Source organism: Lynx canadensis, chromosome C1, assembly GCF_007474595.2.
Source record: "Lynx canadensis isolate LIC74 chromosome C1, mLynCan4.pri.v2, whole genome shotgun sequence".
NCBI lineage: Eukaryota > Metazoa > Chordata > Mammalia > Carnivora > Felidae > Lynx > Lynx canadensis.
The window spans coordinates 79,009,000-79,031,121 of NC_044310.1; the positions used below are offsets into that span (position 1 = coordinate 79,009,000).

A 22,122-nucleotide genomic window follows, 5' to 3' on the forward strand; every position below is an offset into this window, starting at 1 on the left:
TTGAACTCATGGACCGCGAGATCATGACCTGAGCCGAAGTCGGCCGCTTAACCGACCGAGCCACCCAGGCGCCCCATAAATTCTTATTTTTAACTCGTTGATTGACTGAGGCAACAAATCATGTACAATATGGGTATATAATGTAATAGGATTTAAAATTTTCTATGTTAAGACTTTTGTCTTTCAGAGGTACTTTTTTTTCAATTCATATTTTTTCCCCCAAAGTGGTTAAAAAACAGAGAACTTTGTTTCAATTTTAGTCAAACGTGTATCTTGCCTTTAGCCTGCTTTTTAATGCTGATTGGTATATTTCCTAGTTGGCCTTTATTTGGGATCTCTTTGCTTAATAGGTATATGAAAATCTTAGTTAAAATATAATTAACTCAATTATTTGGCTTCTCTGATGTTTTCTGCTTGTACAGTTGTCCCGTGATATTTTTGAATATTTAAATAATCTGGGCACCTGCATGACTTAGTCGGTTAAGGGTCTGACTTCTCATGGTCCATGGGTTCGAGCCCCGTATCGGGCTCTGTGCTGACAGCTCAGAGCCTGGAGCCTGCTTTGGATTCTGTGTCTCCTTCTCTCTTCTGCCCCTCCCCTGCTCGTGTTGTCTCTATGGGTCTCAAAAATAAATAAATGTTAAAAAAGAAAAAAGAAAAGAAAGAAAAAAGATACAATGGCCATTATCATGATCGACTAGAATGGTTTTCCGTGAGAAAATTATTTGAAATCTGGCCACAGATCTGTTACTGTTAGTAATGAGCTTGCCCTGAATGTATTTTGAGTCTTAGAATAATCAGATAATAATATGAAACCATCAGAATAAGCAAGAGTTTGAAAAATAAGAATCCAGATGGTGACCTGTGCAGTTTTTTAGTGCTATTTAAAGTCACATGATCAAGAATATACTAAATTTCACTGAATTTACTGATAAGTGTTGGGAAGCTCCTTCCTTTTATTGTGGTATAAGTACATTTACCATTTAACTGTACAATTTATTGAAATTAAGTACATTCATGGTGTTGTGCAGTCATCACCACCATCTATCTCTAGAACTTTTTTTTTCTTAATTACCCATTCTGAAAATAGTGCTCCCTGAATCTTTTTTATTTTATTTTTTATTTTTTTAAATTTACATCCAAATTAGCATATAGTGCAACAATGATTTCAGGAGTAGATTCTGTGCCCCTTACCCATTTAGCCCATCCCCCCTCCCACAACCCCTCCTGTAACCCTCAGTTTGTTCTCCATATTTATGAGTCTCTTCTGTTTTGTCCCCCTCCCTGTATTTATATTATTTTTGCTTCCCTTCCCTTATGTTCATGTGTTTTGTCTCTTAAGGTTCTCATATGAGTGAAGTCATGATATTTGTCTTTGTCTGACTAATTTCACTTAGCATAATACCCTCCAGGTTCCCTTCACGTAGTTGCAAATGGCAAGATTTCATTCTTTTTGATTGCTGAGTAATACTCCATTATATATATGTGTGTGTGTGTGTGTGTGTGTGTGTGTTGTGTATGTGTATATATACCACATCTTTTTTATCCATTCATCCATCGATGGACATTTGGGCTCTTTCTATACTTTGGCTACTGTTGATAGTGCTGCTATAAACATGGGGGTGCATGTGTCCCTTCGAAACATCACACCTGTATCCTGTGGATAAATGCCTAGTAGTGCAATTGCTGGGGCGTAGGCTAGTTCTATTTTTAGTTTTTTGAGGAACCTCCATACTGTTTTCTAGAGTGGCTGCACCAGCTTGCATTCCCACATCTCTAGAACTTTTTTATCTTTCCAAAGAAACTCTACCTATTAAACAGTAATTCCCCATTCTCCCCTCAGCCCCTAGGAACCACATTTCTACTTCCTGTGTCTATGTGTTTGAGTACTCTAGGGACTTAATACAAATGGAATCACAGTATTTGTTCTGACTGGATTATTTCACTTAGAGTAATGTCTTCAAGGTTCATCCAGATTGTAGTATGTATCAAAATATCCTTTTAAAGGCTGAATAATATTGTATGTATATACCATAGTGTGTATTCATTCATCTGTTGATGGACACGTGGGTTGTTGTCATCTTTTGGTTATTGTGAATAATGCTACTATGCACATGAGTGTGCTGGAATCCTCTCAGATTTCACACTTAATGGTGAAAGCATACTTTTAGAAATACACTTGCTCTTCTTTTTGTGGTAAAAATAGTGATATAGTATGTATAAAATAACATGGTGACAAACTAATGGTCTCATACTGTTAGAAATATTTTAGGAAAAGTTATATGCTAAAAGCGTGCTTATGCAGTTTGATTATGGTATCTCAGCACATAGTGTTTTAAGATTGTTTCAGGAATAAAGTGTGTTTAGAACTACTTTTTTGTGAACCACTAAAGGAGAGCTATGTTGAAGATTTATACTCAATGGTAAATTATTTGAACAGTGTTTTATGAAGGAATTGTATAACTGGTGATACTGCAGTGCATTGAATGGAATTTTAAAAAGGAAATTAGGATATGATTGCAATTTATTCACTTCATTATTTATCGGTAAGCAAAAAAAGGTGAAGCCAGAACACCACAGAATATTATAACATATTTTTATTGTCAATTTTATGAAAATAATGCCCTTATCATACAATAGATACAGACTTTTTACAGTATTTCCAAATGAAATGGAAGGGACCATTGAAGGTTGTTGTTTCATGCAGGTTTGTTTCATCTCCGGGCTGTTTCAAATTTGTTGACCATTTCTTTAATAAGTGACCATTAGTAGTATGCTTTGTTAGCACGTATTTTTGAGAAAATTTAATCTGTTCCTTCAAGATAAAAGGAAAATTTTAATAGTAAATGACTACTTTTCCAAAGAAATGTGAGCTGTGGAGAAAGCATTTTGATGCTGAATGTTTGGAAATGCTTCCATCATTGTATAATTTTGTGTGTCTGCAAATACTATATCTGTACCTTAAAACAGTTGGAAACAGAAATTTCTTGTTTTAAAGTCAGGGTATTAGTCTGGGTTCTCCAGAGAAACAGTACCAAGCGGGGGGGGGGGGGGGGTGCGTGGGGAGAGAGGGAGGGAGGGAGAGAGAGAGAGAGTGTGTGTGTGTGTGTGTGTGTAGAGAAAATGAGAGAGATTGATTGGTTTATAAGGAATTCTGTGACAACGATTTTACAGGCTTGGCAACTCCAAATTCTGCACAAGGTAGGCCCAGGGAAGAGTTCTTGTTGCAGTTCTAGCCCAAAGGCAGTCAGCTGGCAGCATCCCATCTTGCAAGGTCAGTCTTTGTTCTGTTAAGGCTTTCAACTGATTGGATAAGGCCCACCCACATTATGGAGGGTAATCTGTTTTATTCTAAATTTACCAATTTAATATTTATCTCATCTAAAAATGCCTTCACAGAAACACCCAGGATAATATTGGATCACATATATGGGCAATGTGGCCTAGCCAAATTGACACACAAAATCATATCACAGTTTCAGTGGAGTTTGAACCTATTTGTTAAAAATATAAACATGCGGTGTTTCCTGATTAGTTTTTAAAAATAACAGACTAACATCAAGGACCTTTATTAGCCAGATTTTAACACAAGCCTTTGCATATAGGTAAATGAGGTTTAAGAAGGAATTGGGAAGTATAGTCAATAATGAATTTTTTCCATTTAGAACTTTATATCTTTGTGGGATGTTTTTTGTTTCCCCAACTCTGACAATCACTAAACCTTAAGTGTTCACAGTTTGGAACCAAGGCTTTTTGATTTATTTGCTATTAAGTATTATACCAAGATTTTAGAAATAATGAAGCATATTTAATTCATTGCTCTCACTAAAATTGTTCATATTTTTAAAAAGTAATGGCCCAAAGGCTTTTGTTAAATAAGTTAAAAAATTATTTAAAACTAACATTTATTTCATTTAAACTTCTTTTTAAAATTTCTATTTTTGTGCATTTCACAATTATGTAATTTAATAGTATAGTGTATATAATTTACAAAGTTACATATGATACAGATATTCACATTTTTTACTAATAGGGGTTTGTAATTTTAAAAAATTAAAGATTTTATCTAGAAGAAAAATAAGTGTAATGTAAAATTTGATGAAGATGATGGTGGGAAGAAGCCTTTGAAGCATTTTGGAAAAATGAAGGGTGATTGTTTTAGCTTCAGACTGTTCCTTTAGGGGGGGATGTTTTTTGTTGAGAGTTACTCAGTTTGAAAGAGAATTCAATTTATAATAGGAAATACTAATACTCCAATTAGTGCATTGTTTTGCTGCTTCCAAGTCTACTTTGGAAGCCACATGATAATGTAAGAGTTGTATGAAAGAATAGAAATAGAGTAGTAATACCAAACTGTGATAGCCAGATGAATTCTGCCTCTGCTGTTTAGATAGAATTTACCTTTACAAGTAGAATTTAAAATGATTTAAGTTGGGAAAGGGATAAAGGGCGAAGACTTGGAGATGATTCATTTGTAAATAACGAATCTGATTAAACAATGGGTGATTTAGAAAAAGAAGAACTATTAGAGATACAAAAAGGGATGATTTTTGACTATTTTATCAACATAGGTTTTTGATATGGGAGAGGGAGAAAACACCAAGTTTTTAGTCAATTTGGAGATTGGAGTCAATTTGAAGGATAGGAAATGATGATTTCTTAGACAAGAGGTAGAAAGGAATATTTGAGGATTGAAAGAGCTCTGCAGGATAACATAACTTTGTGATGTGTTGGTATCATGTTTACTGCATTGTAGAACACTTAATGACATCATCATAACCCTATTGAGGTGTGTGATGGGATTCCCATTTTAAGATGGAAAAAGTTCAGAGAGCCTTGGTAACTGCCCAAGGTCAAACGTATGGTAAATGCAGAATTTACCAGGTGTATTTGATTTTGTTTAGCTTCTTTGAGTGCTTGCTATGGTGCCAGGCAGGGTGCTTATTATGCCTTGGGAGTTTCGAGATGAATAATACATGGTTCTTGACCTCCAAAGTATGGCAAGTGAATAAGATAGTAATTTTTAAGCTTCTGCTCAACAAAGGAAATAATAAACAAAACTAAAAGGCAACCTATGGAATAGGAGAAGATATTTGCAAATGATATATCTATCTGATAAGGGGTTAATGTCCAAAATATATTAAAAAGAACTTACACAATACAAAACCAAAAAAACCAAATAATCAGATTAAAAATGGGCAGAGGACCTGAACAGACATTTTCCAAAGAAGACATAACAGATGGCCAGCAGACATGAAAAGATGCTCAACCTCCCTGATCATCAGGGAATGCAAATCAGAGCTGTAGTCACCTCCAGCCTGTCAGAATGGTTAAAAACAACACAGGAAACAGGTGTTGTCGAGGATATGGAGAAAAGGGAACCTGGAACCCTCTTGCACCGTTGGTGGGAATGCAAACTGGTGCAGCCCCTCTGGAAAACAGTATGGAGGTTCTTCAAAAAACTAAAAATAGAACTACCCTCTGATGCAGCAATCACACTACTGGTATTTACCCAAAGAATACAAAAGTACTAATTCAAAGGGATACACGCACCCCAAAGTTTATAGCAGCATTATCTACAATAGCCAAATTATGGAAACAGCCCCTGTCCACTGATTGATAAATGGATAAAGAAGGTGTGTGTGTGTGTGTGTGTGTGTGTGTATGTATATATGTATATATACATATATATAAAGAATACATATATACATCTATATAAAGAAGCTATAAAAAAGAAAAATCTTGCCATTTGCAATGACATGAATGGAGATATAGAGTATTATTCTAAGTGAAATAAGTCAGAGAAAAATACCATATAATTCACTCATGTGGAATTTAAGAAGCAAAACAAACAAGCAATGGGGAAAGAAGAGAGGCAAACCCAGATTTTTAACTATAGAGAACAAACTGTTAGTTATCAGAAGGGAAGTGGGGGGGAGGGCGGGGAGAATGGGTGAAATAGATGACTAAGGAATGCACTTGTGAAGAGAACCATGTGATGCATGGAAGAGTTAAATGACTATTGTCTACCTGAAACTAATAATTACATTGTGTGTTAACTAGCTGGAATTTAAATAACTTTTAAAAGAGAGTAATTTTTAGGGGAGCCTTGGGGACCCCTAGATCAATATACCCCAGTCTGAGAGTTTAGGGCCATTTTCTGGAAGCCATGGTGCCTGAACTAAATCTCAGAGGAGGAATAAGAGTAAATTGTAAAAAAGGTGACCAGGGGAGAGTGTTGCATCCAGAGGAAACCACATGTGTAAAGGCATTCAGACATAAAGCTCTGTGATTTATGCTAAGAAATTTAGCATTCTAAGAAATTTAGCATTTGTAACCTACTTCTATGTAGATCTTAAAGGATGAGGTGAGTGGAGACCAACAGAGAAGCCTCTCTGAATAAATATCAGAAGCTGGTTAAAATATTTGTGGATAAAATTTTAGACTTTTCAATGTGTTTTTACCTTCCCTTTCTAGGATCAGTTCGACAGCTTAGACAAGCATACACAATGGGGAATTGACTTCTTGGAAAGATATGCCAAATTTGTTAAAGAGAGGATAGAAATTGAACAGAACTATGCGAAACAATTGAGGTAAGTTATAATTTTTTTTCAGTTCTCAGAAATGAAGTTATATCTTTAAACGGATAGATCAGTGTAAATTCTGTGGATTTTTTGGGTCATAATTAGATTGAATTAGGTAACTGATTTAAAAAAAAATTTTTTTTTTTTTAGCATTTATTTATTTTTGAGAGAAAGAGAGCGCAAGCTGGTGAGGGGCAGGGAGAGAGGGAGATACAGAATCAAGCAGGCTCCAGGCTCTGAGACGGCAGTACGGAGCCCACCGCGGGGCTCAAACCCACTAGCCGCAAGATCATGACCTGAGCTGAGGTTGGACCCTTGACCAACTGAGCCACCCAAGTGCCCCATAACCAATTTGTTTTAATCAATTTAATTAAATAATTGGAATTATTTAGGAATATTGGCTAGCTAGATCATGCCGTAGATATTCCAGAAACATACGTAAAATGCTAAAATCAGGAAGCAAAATGCCAGGAAAAAGAAATTCCTGAGTAATATGCTTTCCCCTGTAATTTTGCTCTAGCAATCTTTCAAAAGCGTTGAAGATTTCTTCAATTTCTCAGTTCTTCAGAGTTTATAGAACGTGGAAATTGAGTGTGCGGAGCTGAATTTCTGTCAAAAATCAGATAATATATTTCTTATGAAAGTAATGTTGGAGTATGTGTTAGAAGATAATAGTTTTAAAGGGAAAGCTTTAGCCATAAAACAGATGGAATTTATCTTAAGGTTTTGTTCAGGTGGAAAATTGTTGTGAGACTACACCTTGACAAATAGTTTTGGTAGAACTTACTCAATAAAAACGGTGCTTAAAGTCTCAAAGACTATACCCCAGTATAAGGTTCTAGCCAGCAGGGTTAGGGTTCCTTATGTTGCAAGTGACAGAAAAGTAACCTAAAACAGGCACACGTGACTAAAAAATTTAGGTATATTTAGGAGCGCCCGGGTGGCTCAGTCCATTAAACGTCCATCTCTTGGTTTTGGCCCAGGTTATGATCTCATGGTTGGTGAGATTGAGCCCCACTTAGATCTCTGTGTTGACAGTGTGGAGCCTGTTAGCGATTCTTTTTCTCCCTCTCTCTCTGCCTCTTACCCCATTATCTCTCCTCTCTCTCTTTCTCTCTCAAAATAAATAAACAAACAAACAAACAAACATTTTTAATTAGAAAAAAAATTCAGGTATATTTTGATTCAGGGATCAAATGTGTCCAGGCACCATTTCTTGGCTCTGCTTCCCCTTGTTGCTTTTATCTTCAGTTTCCATTCAGTACTATCCTTCCTGCCCCTTTAGCTCTAGATTTCATATCTTCATACCTCCACATTCCAGGGAATGATGGTCTTTTCTGTTGTGCATTTGGGGAAGGAGAGAGGAAGGAAAAGGGAGAAAGAAGAAATTGAAAGAAGGGGGGGGAGTGGAAGGAAAGCAGAGTGTAAGCTTGTGCCACCTTCTTTTTTCCAGAAACTCCAGTGAAGGTCATCTTTTATCATGCTAAACCTAGTGAGGTTATATGTTTCTCCTGAACAGTTCAGAGGTAGGAATACTCTTAGGTTGACTTATAGCTAGTGAAGGGGGAGGATAGTTACCCTAAAGAAATTTAAGTGGGTGGCAAAAGATTAGGGGATATTTGAGTGATAAACCACATATATCTACTATAGTAGTAGTGGTGTATGTAACTACTGACTGGTTATAGGGATGGAATAGAGTAGTATGATGAATAGATTACTTACAGTATTTTTATAATGATATGCTATTATAATGACATTTGCTAACATAGTGGCATCATGCTAATGTACTGATCCCATTCATTTCCTCTGGTTTTTGTGTTTTGTTGTTGAGAGAGAAACAGAGCATGAGGGGGGAGGGGCTGAGATGGAGACACAGGATTCAAAGCAGACTCTAAACTTTGAGCTGTTAGCACAGAGCCTGTGTGGGGCTTGAACTCACGAGATGTGAGATCATTACCTGTGCTGAAGTTGGACGCTTAACTGACTGAGCCACCCAAGTGCCCCTGTTTTGTTTTGTTTTTTTTTTTAAACAAGGTATTTTCCATATGAAAATATGAACCAGCAAACCTACTAAGATGTTAATAAAAATAATGATAATATTTCACCTGTCCAAAAGTTATGATCTGGGAACTTTATCCAGAATCTAGAATTCTTTACCCAAAATCAAGAAGCATTAAGGACCTCTGAGAGGTTAAAATAGCAATAAAAAGTAATCACATGTGAACAATGAAAAATTTCCCTCATTTAATTTTCAATTTGATCTCATTTCTAGCACAGTAAGTTGTCTGGTTCCCAAGTTTTCCAATGGAAGTGAGGATAAGAAATGTTACAGGCAATGTAGTGATGACAGTTTGAAGTGACAATAAGGGAAGAGTTCAACATACTACAAAAAAACAGATGAAAACAGTGTTTCCAACATAAAAGCACCTTGTCAGTAAGGGAATGATGAAAAATACTATGGAATAAGCAGTTTAAATAAATCACATGTAGCAGGATAAACTTAAAAGGCTATTCAGTCCATCAGTGTAAAAAGCAAATTGTAGAACTGAATGTACAGCAAGATCTCCTTCTTTACTCGTGTGTATGTATACAGTTTTGTATAAAAGTTGTATATTTTCTGAAGAAGTCTAGGATACACTCCAAATTGTTTTATAGTGGTTATCCCTAGGGAATGGGAGTGGGGGATTGGTAGGAAAAGGAAGTTCCATTTTTTATTTAGACTTTTGAAATAGTGAAGTTTTTTCAGTGGTTGTGTATTATTTTTGTAATTTAAAACATTTGTTCTTAAGCAAAGAAGATGACATATTTCAAAAGAAAATTCTGTTACAAATTATAAAATAAAAATTGGTAATTTAGGGGTGCCTGGGTGACTCAATCAGTGAAGGATCCCAACTTCAGCTTAGGTCATGAACTCGTGGTTTGTGAGTTCAAGCCCCATGTTGGGCTCTGTGCTGACAGCCCAGAGCCTGGAGCCTGCTTCGGATTCTGTGTCTCCCTCTCTTTCTGTTCTTTTCCCACACGTGCATGCATGTGTGTGCGTGTTCTGTCTCTCTTTCTCTCTTTCTCTCCCTTCCTCCCTCCTTCCCTCTCAAAAATAAATAAACGTTAAAAAAATTTTTTTTGAAAATTAGTATTTATAAGGTAGAACTTCAACAATCTGGATGTCTAGAATAACTGGACTCGGGTTTCAGGAAGGCCAAGGTTTTACTATAGTAATAGGGCTAATCAAATGGCAGATTTGTTAGCCTTTCTGTTTTGTGACTGATAATAACCATTATAATTTTCAATGAAGCAAGGGTGGCTAGAACCCACAATTACATGATATGGAAAATACAATTTTGTAGGAGACAGTAAGCTTTATTATGTATAGATACTCTAGATCAGTGATTTGCATCTTTCTTCTCTACCAGCACACTAAAGAAATTTGGCACATCTCCAGCTTAATAGTGGCTCTCCAGTGTAATGCTTTTCAACAAAGACAGGATTATTGGAAGGTGTTGAGGAATTCCAGTAAGGTAGAATTGGGAAGAGGCATGTGTAACTTAAACCACTGACTCCCTTTCCTCTCTCTACATTGAGATTTGCTCCTTTGGCTGAATACTTAGTAAATGATTGAATTATCATTTACATGCTCTTTATAGTATCTGTTTTGTCCAAAGGGAAGAAGTTTGCCTTGTTTATTTCCTCTCTAATGGGAAAAACTCTTTCGCTACCTTTTGAAGCAATTTCTTTTATAGTGAGGCAGCTTCCCCCCCTCCTAAATAACTATATTCAGAATGTTATACGTTTATATTTTAGATATATTGTAAGATTAAAATTTTTCAGCCTTTCGTACCCTTAGTTTATTTTCCTCTTCCCCCTCTTATTTGTCTGTGAGGAGTGACTTACATCCTTTCAAGTTGGAAGGGGGTTAGGAATAGTGTAAGTCTCTAAGGAATTTGGAAGCAAGGTTTGTAGGAACTTGAGGGGCTAGTTGTTATTAGGAAAAGGTGATTTATTACTGTCTAGTAAAACTTTAGTCATGAGACCCTTCACATGTATATTAGTGGGCCCTATGCTTGGAGGATGATTGCTAACATGTAACTTGGGGCATGGAGATAAAAGAAGTTTCCAAAGGAATTTTTATATGTTAAAGGAGACTTACAGGATCTTGGAGGTTGGGATAATGTTAAGCTAAGATTGTGTTTTACCCTTAGCAAAGTATTAATGTTGAGGAAGTTGAGTTCCTAGAGGAAGGTCACTCTGCCTGTCTCAGGGACTTGTCAATAGGCTCTATAAGTTGTAAAGAAGTCTAATTTTTTTCTTTTGCTTTTGTCCTGTACATCAGTTACAGATAATTGAGTCATCTCCATTTTGAGTGATGATATATGGTGACATCAGATTACTTGGTAGAATGTTTTTTTGTTTGCAGGCATAAAAAAATGAAATCGGTCATTCTTTTAATAAACTTACACTATTGTATTTGTATGGCAGAGATTAAAATTTCTTTAGTAAAAAATGAAGCTGTATGTACATGATAGATATATATCATTTTTTTTCTAGTAAAGATAATTACAGTATTAAGTTCCATCATAGAGATTGTTCTATGAAATTGTATTCCTCTACTTCCACAGACCATTCCTTTTTGGTTCAGATATGGCAGTGTGGTATACTGGAAGAGAAATAGATTGGATGACAGAAGCTTAACAGCTACTCTTACTTTAACTAGAACAGAAATCTCTCCCAATTCCTTTTGATCTTATGTTGTGTACCAATGCCAAGCCTGGCCTACATAACTGGTCCTCCTAGAGCTGAGTGGATATAAGTTGAAGAATAAATAATTGAATGATCTGTGTTTCAATTTAGTTTAGAAATTAGGATCTCTGCTCATATGCTGAAACTTTGACAAAGTACTGCTTTCTATCCATACTAGAGTTTTTGTTATGTACATCATTGTGATGAAGTTGTTCTACTAAGAGCTGTCCTAAATATTTAGGGTAGGCTTAGGTATAGAATAATCCAAATAAAACCGGTTTCTATTTTATATTTAGTCTTAACTTTCTCATGCCTCTTCATCACTGTTCTTTGTCACTCTGTTTAGTCTCAGAAGAACCTAGGGAGCTCATCTTAGTACTGTTTTTGATGAAAGTAGAGATTACGTTTATTCTTTGGCCATTGTTTAACTCTCTACTGCTTTGGTCTCTTCTGTGTTTTTGATCAACTGTTGAATACAGTAAACCCTGTTAGTGGCATCTGGCAAGAGGCAGGAGGAACTATTGCCCATATTTTGGGGTTTAGATGAACTTTCTTCATAGAATTCAGTCCTGTGGAAATTCTTTTATTCCTTTCAATCCCCACTGAGCCTGCCCGGGTTAAAAAAAAAAAAAAAAATTATATATATATATATATATATATACACACACACACACACACACACACACACACACACACACACATACATACACACACATATAGGTGCCTGTATGAGATGATTTATTGGCTACATAATTGTGCTTGTTATTTAAAAAAAAATTTTGTTTTAATGTTTATTTTTGAGAGAGAGACAGAGCATGAGCAGGGTAGGGGCAGAGAGAGCAGGAGACAGAGAAACAATCCAAAGCAGGCTCCAGGCTCTGAGCTGTCAGCGCAGAGCCGAATGCGGGACTTGAACTCAAGAACCGTGAGATCGTGATCCCAGCTGAAGTCGGATACGTAACTGACTGAGCCACCCATGCGCCCCACTGTGCCTCTTAATTCTAGAATGTCATCACCTACTAAAATGTAAAACTTGACAGAAGAGAGAGATTTTTGTTTGTTCTGTGTACTGCTTATTTCCTAGCTTCTAGAACAGTGCCTGGCACAGAGCAAGCCTTTGTTTTTGGTATTTACTGAACACTTCTATAGCATTTATTTTGTTAGCACTATTCTATTGCTGTTGTACATACTAATAGGTTTTATTTTCATAAAAACCCAGTGAGATTTCAGTTATTATTTTAAAGATAGGAAACTGAGTTACAGAGAGGTGAATAGTTAGTTGGCTTCAAAGTAGCTGCAGAGTCAGGGCTGTAGATAGTATATTATGCTGCTTCAGCATAGAGAGAATGAATAATTCTCTATTGAGGAGGTTTTTTTTTTCCTATCACCAGTGCCTAGTACCACTGAAACATCTTTGGGTCTCAGTGGTACTCTGAGACAGTAAAGACAATAATAAATTATCTGGAAACTGTATAACATAGTTTTTACAACTAACATATCTATTTATAATGTAATAGTTACAGAAATTTGATTAAAATGTAAATTAAATTGTGTACTTCATAAGTTTAGGTCTAGTTGTATGTTTTCCATAAAAATAAGAACAGATTCAAAAAAAAAAGGTTAACACCTTAGAAGTCCTTCTTTTAAGAAAATGTTTTTTTCATTACGGAAAGTAAAAAAACAAAAACAAGAAACAAAACCTGTCAAGAAGCCCTGTTTATTTTCATTTCCTTTGCAAGAATACTTTTCAGTGTTTTTTAAACCTCATGTAGAAAGTGTTTGATTTTTTAATTAAGAGAACTTAAGACAAATACTTTTTTTTAGTTTATTTATCTTAGAGGAACTGAATGAGTGGGGGAGCGGCAGAGAGAGAGGGGGACAGAGGATCAGAAGCAGGCTCTGTGCTGAGAGCAGAGAGCCCAATAGGCCTTGAACTCCTGAAGAACCCTGAGATCATGACCCGAGCCACAGTCGGAGGCTTAATCGACTGAGCCACTCAGGCACCCCTAAGATAAATCGTTTTTACTTGTTATGATTCCCATAATCTATTATAAATTGTAGTTAGGGGTAGCATAAGGTTACTTTAGTTCTCTCTGATTCTTGCCTTTAATATTTTCCTTAACTGTGTTAATTCTTTTCTCCTGATGACTTAGAGAGCAAACACCATAGCAGTTGGAGAGCCTTTTCTTTAATGTCATGTAACTATATTTTCTTGATATGTTTGGATTGGACTTCATGTAGTTATCATTGGCATATTTTAGTTTTTTGATATTTTATTTTTTGATTATTGTCATTCTTCTCTTATCCTACCTTGTTCTTTTAATGAGCCATAGAGGTCTGTTTTTGTCTCATTTCATTTTGTTATACCTAAAATGTTGCTGCCTGCTTCCAGCCCCCCAACTTAATTATCCACCAAACTACTAACCTACATTTTTAACAACTGGATTGAGTGTCATTTTCAGTTTATATATGCTGCTGCCTCATTTAATCTTCACAAGAGTTTGATGATCTGTGATAACCTTTGCAATTTTAAGTTCTTTATTTTCCTATAGCAAGCATCCAACAGTGAACTGTTGAGGAATGATTCAATCAAGGTGAAATGATTCATTTTACAACTAAAGAAACTCAGGCTCATCACCTTAATGAGAATCACAATCCCTGTTCTTGATTTTTGTATTAAAGTGTTTTAGGTGTTTTTGTGTTTTTGTTTTGATTAAATGATGAAGCAGAACCTAACAAGTGAAACACAAAAGTCTTAGGATAGAAAGTTCAAACCAGTTGTATTGAATATTTTAATAGTAAGCTTTCTAATGAAAAGGATTTAAAGACCTTATTGTTTAAAGAACTAAAAAAAGTAAGTTGGTTGTTAATGGTGTTGGCTGTCTAGATCACTTCATTAATCTCTTGGCTCTTTCATAATGCCTTGAATAATTTCATTTCCAAATTACTTTTTGTGCCATTTGAATTATGTAGCAGTGATTAAAATGAGGTAAAATTTTTATTTCATTATCCTGTTTGTATCAAATATAGGTAAATCAGACATTTAACTGCTCATTTGAATCTAGACTATGCAGGTGTTCCTATAGTTGTCTTTTAAGAATCTGATATTTAGAAGGGAAACAGAAGAGCAGAACAGAATTTCTTTGAAAAGTGTAATACTTAAATCTTTGGTGGCAGGCTCCTCCTTCCTCAGTCTAAATTGAAAAAATAATTTTTCTTTCTTTTCTATCTTGAACATCCCTGAAAATATTCTTCTGAAAGATCTGCAGTTGCCTATAATCCATTATTATGCCTAAAGAGCAGTGAATTGTTGCATATATTCTTTGGGTATAAACTATAAAGCTGAGGCTAGTATAGCCCCATTCACATTTTAGGTACTGTGTACCCTTGATATGCTAAAGATAAAGCAAAAGTAGAAACTGGCATTAAAGAAATGAGAATAGATACTAAGGTAAACCTTTCACATCTTTGAAGCTTGATTCTTTCCCTTTGCCTTTCATAAATAGGTCCTTTTATTTCTTCTAGTCATTTATGTATTTCAGCATCTGTCATTGGTTGAGGTGTAAAAAATGAGAATGAAGCATGTCCCTTTAAAAAATATATATATAATATGCAGAATTTGTTGTAATATCACTTGTAGTAATCCCCCCCTTTTTTATTTTTTAAAAAAGTTTATTTATTTTTGAGAGAGAGTGAGCGAGCAGGGGAGAGGCAGAGAGAGAGGGAGAGAGATAATGTCAAGTAGGCTCCATGCTGTCGGCACAGAGCCCTATGTGGGGCTCAAACTCACAAACCATGAGATCATGACCTGAGCTGAAACCAAGAGTCAGATGCTTAACTAACTGAGCCACCTGGGTGCCCGCCCCCCCTCCCCCCGCTGTTTTTTTTACATTTAATTTTTTAAATTGTGGTAAAAATGTAGTTAACATATGATTTGCCATCTTACTCATTTTAAGTGTACATTTGAACTGCATTAAGTGTATTCATACCATTATGCATCCAATCTCTAGAACTTAATTCATCTTGAAAAATTAAATTCTATACCTGTTAAACAACTCCCCATTTTACCCTTCTCACAGCCCCTGCAGTTCTACTTTCTGTTTCTATGAATTTGACTACTCTAGGAACCTCATAAGTAAAATCATATTTGCTTTTTTTGTGACTGGCTTATTTCACTTACCATAATGTAAGGGTTATACATGTTGGGGCATGTTTAGAATTTTTTTCCTTTTTAAGGCTGAATAGTATTCCATTGTATGTATATGTGTGTGTGTGTGTGTGTGTGTGTGTGTGTGTATACACACACACACACACACCACATTTTGTTTATCTGTTTATCTGTTAATGGACATTTGGCTTACCTTTTGGCTATGATGAATAATGATGCTATGAACAGGTGTGTATAAATATTTTTTTGAGTCCCTGGTTTCAATTCTTTTGAGTTCTATACCTAGAATAGGAATTGCTGGATCATATGGTAAATCTGTGTTTAATTTTTTGAAGAACTACCATAATGTTTTTCTCAGTGGCTATGAGCTGTTTTACATTCCCACCAGCAGAGCCCAAAGGTTCTAACACTTAAAATTTAATATTTAACACTTAAAATGTTCTTGCCAACACTTAAAATTTCTCTGCTTTTATTTTTAAGAGTAGCCATCCTAATGGGTGTCACAGATCTGCTTGTGGTTCTGATTTGCATTTCCCTAATGATTAGTGATTTTGAGTATTTTTTCTTACGCTTGAGGGACATTTGTGTATCTTTGGAGAAATGCTATTCGAGTTCTTTGTCCCAATTTTTAAATCAAATTATTACTTTTTTTTTGTTACTGAGTTTTAGGTGTTCAAATATATTTTCTGTATTTTAACCCCTTATCAGATATATGAGTTGCAAATTCTTTCTCCCATTCTGTTGGTTGTGACTTTGGATGCACAAGTTTTACATTTTGATGTACAAGTTATTTGTTCTTTAATTGCCTGTGCTTTTGGTATCATACCCAAGAAATCATTACCAAATCCAGTGTCATGAAGCTTTCCCCTTATTTTTTCTTAAAAGAGTTTTGTAGTGTTAGCTCCTGCTTTTAGGTCTTTGATCCATTTTGAGTTAATCTTTTTAGATGGTGGAAGGTAAGGGTATACAACTTCATTTTGTCTGTGGGTATCTTTTATGTTTAATTTTACACTGTATAAGGAAAGATTCATGTTTGTAAGTGATGGAAAACCCAGTTTGAATGATGAGTATAATGAGAAATTTGTTGAATTATTTATTGATACCTTTTATTGATTTTACTTTTTAATTGAGTTCAAGAAGAGGTTGAATAGTCAAGTTGCTGGAAGGCCTGGAAAGTAGTTAGGTCACAGGGGTAAAAACGTATCAGAAACACATTCAGAGAGCCCTTTTTTTTCTTCTTTTTCTCCAAAAAAAATTTTTTTTTGTTTTTGTTTTTGGCTTCTTTTGGTGGGTTGCCTCCATTCTTTCAGTCAGACTGGCTTTCTCTGTATAGCAGGAAATACACTCACCAGCAGTGCCAGTTTTATGTCTCAGATATTCAGCTCTCATACTGGCCTCAAGGTCCCAAGACCTTGGGAAATTCTAGGAAGAAAACTCTTTGGCTCAGTGAGATTCAGTTTCTATCTCTGGATCACTTAATTCAGGCCCATAAATAGGGTCATTTCAATTAATCTGGCAGCTCCCAAGCATGTTAACTGTTAGATTGCGGGGAGAAGGGACTGTTAAGAAGAGGGATGCTGATCAGTCTCAGGTATCTAATACTATGCTTCTGCCAGAAGAAATAATATGAGTTGTATCCCGTTTTACAATAAATATGATATTGGTCTCCTGTTAAATAAGGATTGGAACTCAGCTTCTCATTGGAAGGTGGTTGAAAATGTATAGAGGTGATTTTCAGCCTTTAAAAATCTTTGGGATATCTTATACTCTGTCATTTAACTGTAATATGTAGTTTTAATAAAAGTGAATTAAAATTTCGAGACATTATTTGAAATATTCTATAATTTTCCCTAAAACCAAAAATAAATAAAAACATGAAAATGGATAAAAAAGATTAAAATTGGGAATTTAAATTTAAGTAGTGTGATTATATTTAATATTACATATATCATTAGTATATATATGGAATACCGTAAGTTTTGGAGAAGCCCATTAAATTTAGAAGCTTTGTCTGACCGCTGAAGGAGAAATGTTCATTCTTCTGTTTCTAGAGTGCGAGATCCCAAGGTAGTTGGAAAACATGGGTGAAACACACATATATCAAAACAAAGCATCAGCATACCTGTGACATCTATTTTAATTTCTTTGATATGTATTGCATGTGTATAAAACTTTGTGTTTCAGTTAATTCCTAATTTACAGCACCCTACTCAAAAATGTGACTTACATATAGCCTGCTATCATAATTGGTTACTTTTGGAATCTCTGGTTTTGTTCGAAGTTTGTGAAAAAGAATAGCCTAGGGGAACTGACAGTTAAGGATAGATTTCTTGAGAGTGATGAATTGCGTAAAATATCTTCAGTTGAGAAACAACCTAAATGCTTTACACTTAACATGTTTAAGACAAGCCACTCTGAGATTTATTTGAGCTAATAAGCATATTATGTTAAAAATGTGAAGCAGGGATTTATGGGACTTACTAATCATTCACACTTGTTTATGAATTTTTGCTGACTTTACACTGTTTTCTTAGAAGTTTCAAAGATTAGCTGCTTTGAAGGGAATACATTCTTTATGTTGTTACCATTAATTTTTTGAAAAAATTATAAAAATAGTATATGACTATTGTAACATTTAAATTCAAGTCCTTTCCCAGCCCCTCTCCCTAGAAGTGAGTATAATTAATAATTTGTTGTGTCTTCTTCCAGAATTTATGTTTTCCTAGAATAGAAGTTTTGATTTGGTGTAATACAAGCAAAACATTTTGGACCATGCTTTAGTTTTTCTAGTGGCAGGGTTGGCTTGGATGGAGCCTAGTGGCTTGTGTACGGTTTCTGTGGGCTCTTTATACTTGGGGTTTGGGAAGAGTTGCTATAGACGGGTGACTTTTACATAAAGAATGGCAAGAGTGATGAAAAAAATTGCTTAGGACTAACCTTGCATTGCAAAAGATAAAAGTAATTATTACTTTCTTCTTCCCCTTCCCTCTTCTATATATATGCTCTTCCTCCCAGAAGCTAGAGTTTGTTTATTTATTTATTTTAATGTTTGTTTATTTTTGAGAGAAAGAGTATGAGCGGGGGAGGGGCAAAAAGAGAGGGAGACACAGATTCCGAACTCACAAACTGTGAGATCATGACCTGAGCTGAAGTCGGACACTTAACCGACTGACCGAGCCCTCCAGGTGCCCCCAGGAGCTAGAGTTTAAATTAATGTTTTTTATGCTATGTTTAAGCTGTGTTATGACTTTTATGGGTAACCTCTGGTAGCCATAATTATTTTAAGAGACAGAAGCCCAACTCAGATTGGAATTTATTAATGTGACTGAAAAGTTCAGGGATCTGGATACTCAGGAAAATGTTAAGAATTCTCTTCTCTTGGTTTTGCTTTCCTCTCTGTTGGTTTAATTCCCAAGTAGTCTCTTCTCACATGGTAAATCTAAGATTATATCCTATCAGTTTAGCTTCAGCAGAGAGAGAACATGTTTTCCCAAGAAGTACAACAGAAATTTTAAGATTGACTTTTGTTAGCCTGGAATAATGAGGCTGGATCAAATAAATATTTCTAGACCATAGCATGTGGCCAGCAGCACCATAACTACATAGATGTGACATTGAAAGAGCTGTAGTTTTGGATATGCTAGGCAGTACTGAAGTAGTAACTCCACATCCCAGGGGTTTTACACAGCAGATCTTATTTCTTGCTCATGCAAAGTTGACTACAAGTTCAAGTGATAACTCTCTAGGGTAGCCCATGTGATAACTCAAAATCCAGACTATTTTCATCTTCCATCTCTGCATGGAGCCTCCACAGTTGCTTCAGCAGGGAATGGGAGAGCCCTTAGGGTTATGCACAAGTTGTCAGTGCTTTAGTCTGGTAGTTACACAGAGCTTATGGCCCATGATACAGAATTAGTCACGGGGTCTTGCCTAACTGCAGGGGGGGCTGGGAAATGTATAAAATCACGTGTTTTTTTTGATGAGCAGAAATGTATCTGTCACAAGCTGTTAGAAAATAAAGGGTAGTCAGTGATGCAGGTAGGCAAAACAGTTAATGCCCTCTATAGCCTGGAATTCTAAATAGTGCTTAAAATGTTGATATACAAAAATGTGTTCAGAGTTTGAAACTACTTGCTCTTTGAAATGTTTTTTGCCCAAGTTTGGCTTATTTTTGTTTAAAGTAATTCATGGATTCATGGTTGAAAATCACTGACTTTAAAAGTAATTTCTAGGGGCACCTGGGTGGTTCAGTTGGTTAAGTGTCTGACTTTGGCTCAGGTCATGATCTCCTGGTTTGTGGGTTCAAGCCCAAAGTCAGGCTGTGTGCTGACACTTGGAGCATGGAGCCTGATTCAGATTTTATGTCTCCCTCTCTGCCTCTGCCCCTCCCCTGCTTGTGCTCTATCAAAAATAAACAAACATTAAAAAAAAAAAAAGTAATTTCTAGGAGCTCCTGGGTGGCTTAGTCAGTTAAGCATCCAACTCTTGATTTTGGCTCAGGTTATGATCTTGGTCACAGTCGTGAGATCCAGCCTTGTGTTCGGCTCCCTGCTGGGCTTGGAGCCTCCTTAAAATCCTCTTTCTCCCTCTCCCCTCTCCCCTCTCCCCTTCCCCTCTCCCTTTCCTCCTCCCCCATTCATTCTCTCTCTCTCTCTGTCTTATAGGAATGAATGAATGAATGAATGAATGAATGAAAATGAATAATTTCTAGAATACAACACATTTATATGTTGGAGACTGTGTAGTTATGTTTCTTTTTTTTTTTTTTAAGTTTGTTTATTTTGAGAGAGAGCATGAGCAGGTGGGGAGGGGGCATGGAGAGAGAGAGAGAGAGAGAGAGAGGGAGAATTCCAAGCAGGCTCCACATTTTCAGCGCAGAGCCTGATGCAGGATTTGAACCCACAAACGGAGAGATCGTGACCTGAGTCGAAATCAAGAGTTGGACGCTTAACTGACTGAACCACCCAGGCACCCCTAGACTGTAGTTATCTTAATCAATGCGCTCATAAATTAGTTACCTTGTAATTGCTAAATTAAATATTTTTGGTATCAGTGCTGTTATCTCTCTTTGATGTACATACCTGTGGCAGATGGACTGCTATCCAATAGACACTCCTCCTCCTATAACAGCTTTATTGAGGTATCATTAATACCTCATTATCATCATACCATAAGATTTCACCCTTTTAATGTATACAATTCAGTGGTTTTTAGTATACTCACAGAGTTGTCAAACTGTCACCAATATTTAATGTTAGAATATTTTTATCATTGCAAAAAGAAATCCCCGTACCCATCAGCAGTCATTCTCCATTCACCCCTCCCTCAGGCCCTAGCAACCACTCATCTACTTTCTGTCTTTGTGTATTTGTCTGTTGTAATTAACTGAATTATTCCCATCGCTTCCCCATCTTCCTTTTTGAGTTCTCTCTTAGAAAGACTCTAGGTCATATACAATTAACTGGTGTGGTAGCTGTGATTCATCATTCTTTCTGTTGATATGGTACCTGAAATAATCAATGGGTAGTACATAGATTCGCTGATGTTTGAGTTAATAAATTAATTCATCCACAAAAATGATTTTGGGTGGTGTTTCAGATAACTTTGACTAAGAACCAATGGTTAAGGGTGTATGGTTGGATTTCCTTAATATGATGTAGAAGGGCCTCTGCTGCTCCACATATATCTTTCCAACCTCACTAATTACCATTTTTGGTTCACAGTTGATGTTCCAGCAACAATGAACCCATTTGTAGTTCTTCATAAATGCTATAGTATTTTTCTTTTCCTTGCCTTTGCTCATTAGGTCTTCTCTATTTAGAATTCCCCCTGGGCTTTCCAGTTGTCTAATTCTTGTTTACCTTTTCAGGGCATGTCAGGGAATCAAATTTCAACCTTTCTCCTCTGGGGAAGCTCCTCTATAGAGCCTTCTATTGTTCTTTTACCATATTATGTTATGGAAAAGCGTTTTATATATTTGATATCTCTAGGCCAGCAGTCTCTGAACTTTTTATTCCTTACCTGTAGAAATTGTTTGAACATGTGTGTGTGCACAATTATTAATAACTAATGTACATGTACTAGCGTGGTGTGGTAAATGTTAGTAAAGCTTTAAAAACATTTTTTTTATATACTTATTTCACTTTTGAGAGAGTGCTTGTGTGTGAGTAGGGGAGGGGCAGAGGGAGAGAGAGAGAATGTTAAGCAGGCTTCAGGCCCAGTGCGAGGCCCAATCTCATAACAGTGAGATCATAACCTGAGATGAAATGAAGATTCAGACTCTTAACAGACTGAGCCACCCAGGTACCCCTAAGACATTTATTTTTAATTGTAATATAGTTGACATGTTATGAGTTTCAGGCGTACAACATAATGATTTAAACATTTATATAAATCATACAGTGCTTACTATGATAAGTGTAGTTACCATCTGTCATCACTTATTGCACTATAATTGACTGTATTGACTATGCTGTACTTTAAATCCCTATGGTTGACTTATTTTATAACTGGAAGTTTGTACCTCTTAACCTCTCGTACCTATTTCACCCATCTCCCTTATCTTCTCCTCTCTGGTAATCACCAGTTTTTGTTCTTTGTATTTATAACTCTTTCAGTTTTTTTTTTTTTTTTTTT

At 35.9% G+C, this 22,122-nt stretch overlaps 1 protein-coding gene across 3 annotated transcripts in view; it reads left to right on the forward strand.

Annotated features, from left to right (window-relative positions):
* The window catches only part of FNBP1L (formin binding protein 1 like), a 123,950-nt gene that overhangs the window by 55,436 nt on the left and 46,392 nt on the right, over positions 1 to 22,122 (forward strand). For all 3 annotated transcript variants that reach the window (XM_030326224.2, XM_030326226.2, XM_030326227.1), the window contains exon 2: positions 6,478 to 6,593. In XM_030326224.2, the coding sequence (XP_030182084.1) occupies positions 6,478 to 6,593 (116 nt within the window). The remainder of the gene's footprint in view (positions 1 to 6,477; positions 6,594 to 22,122) is intronic.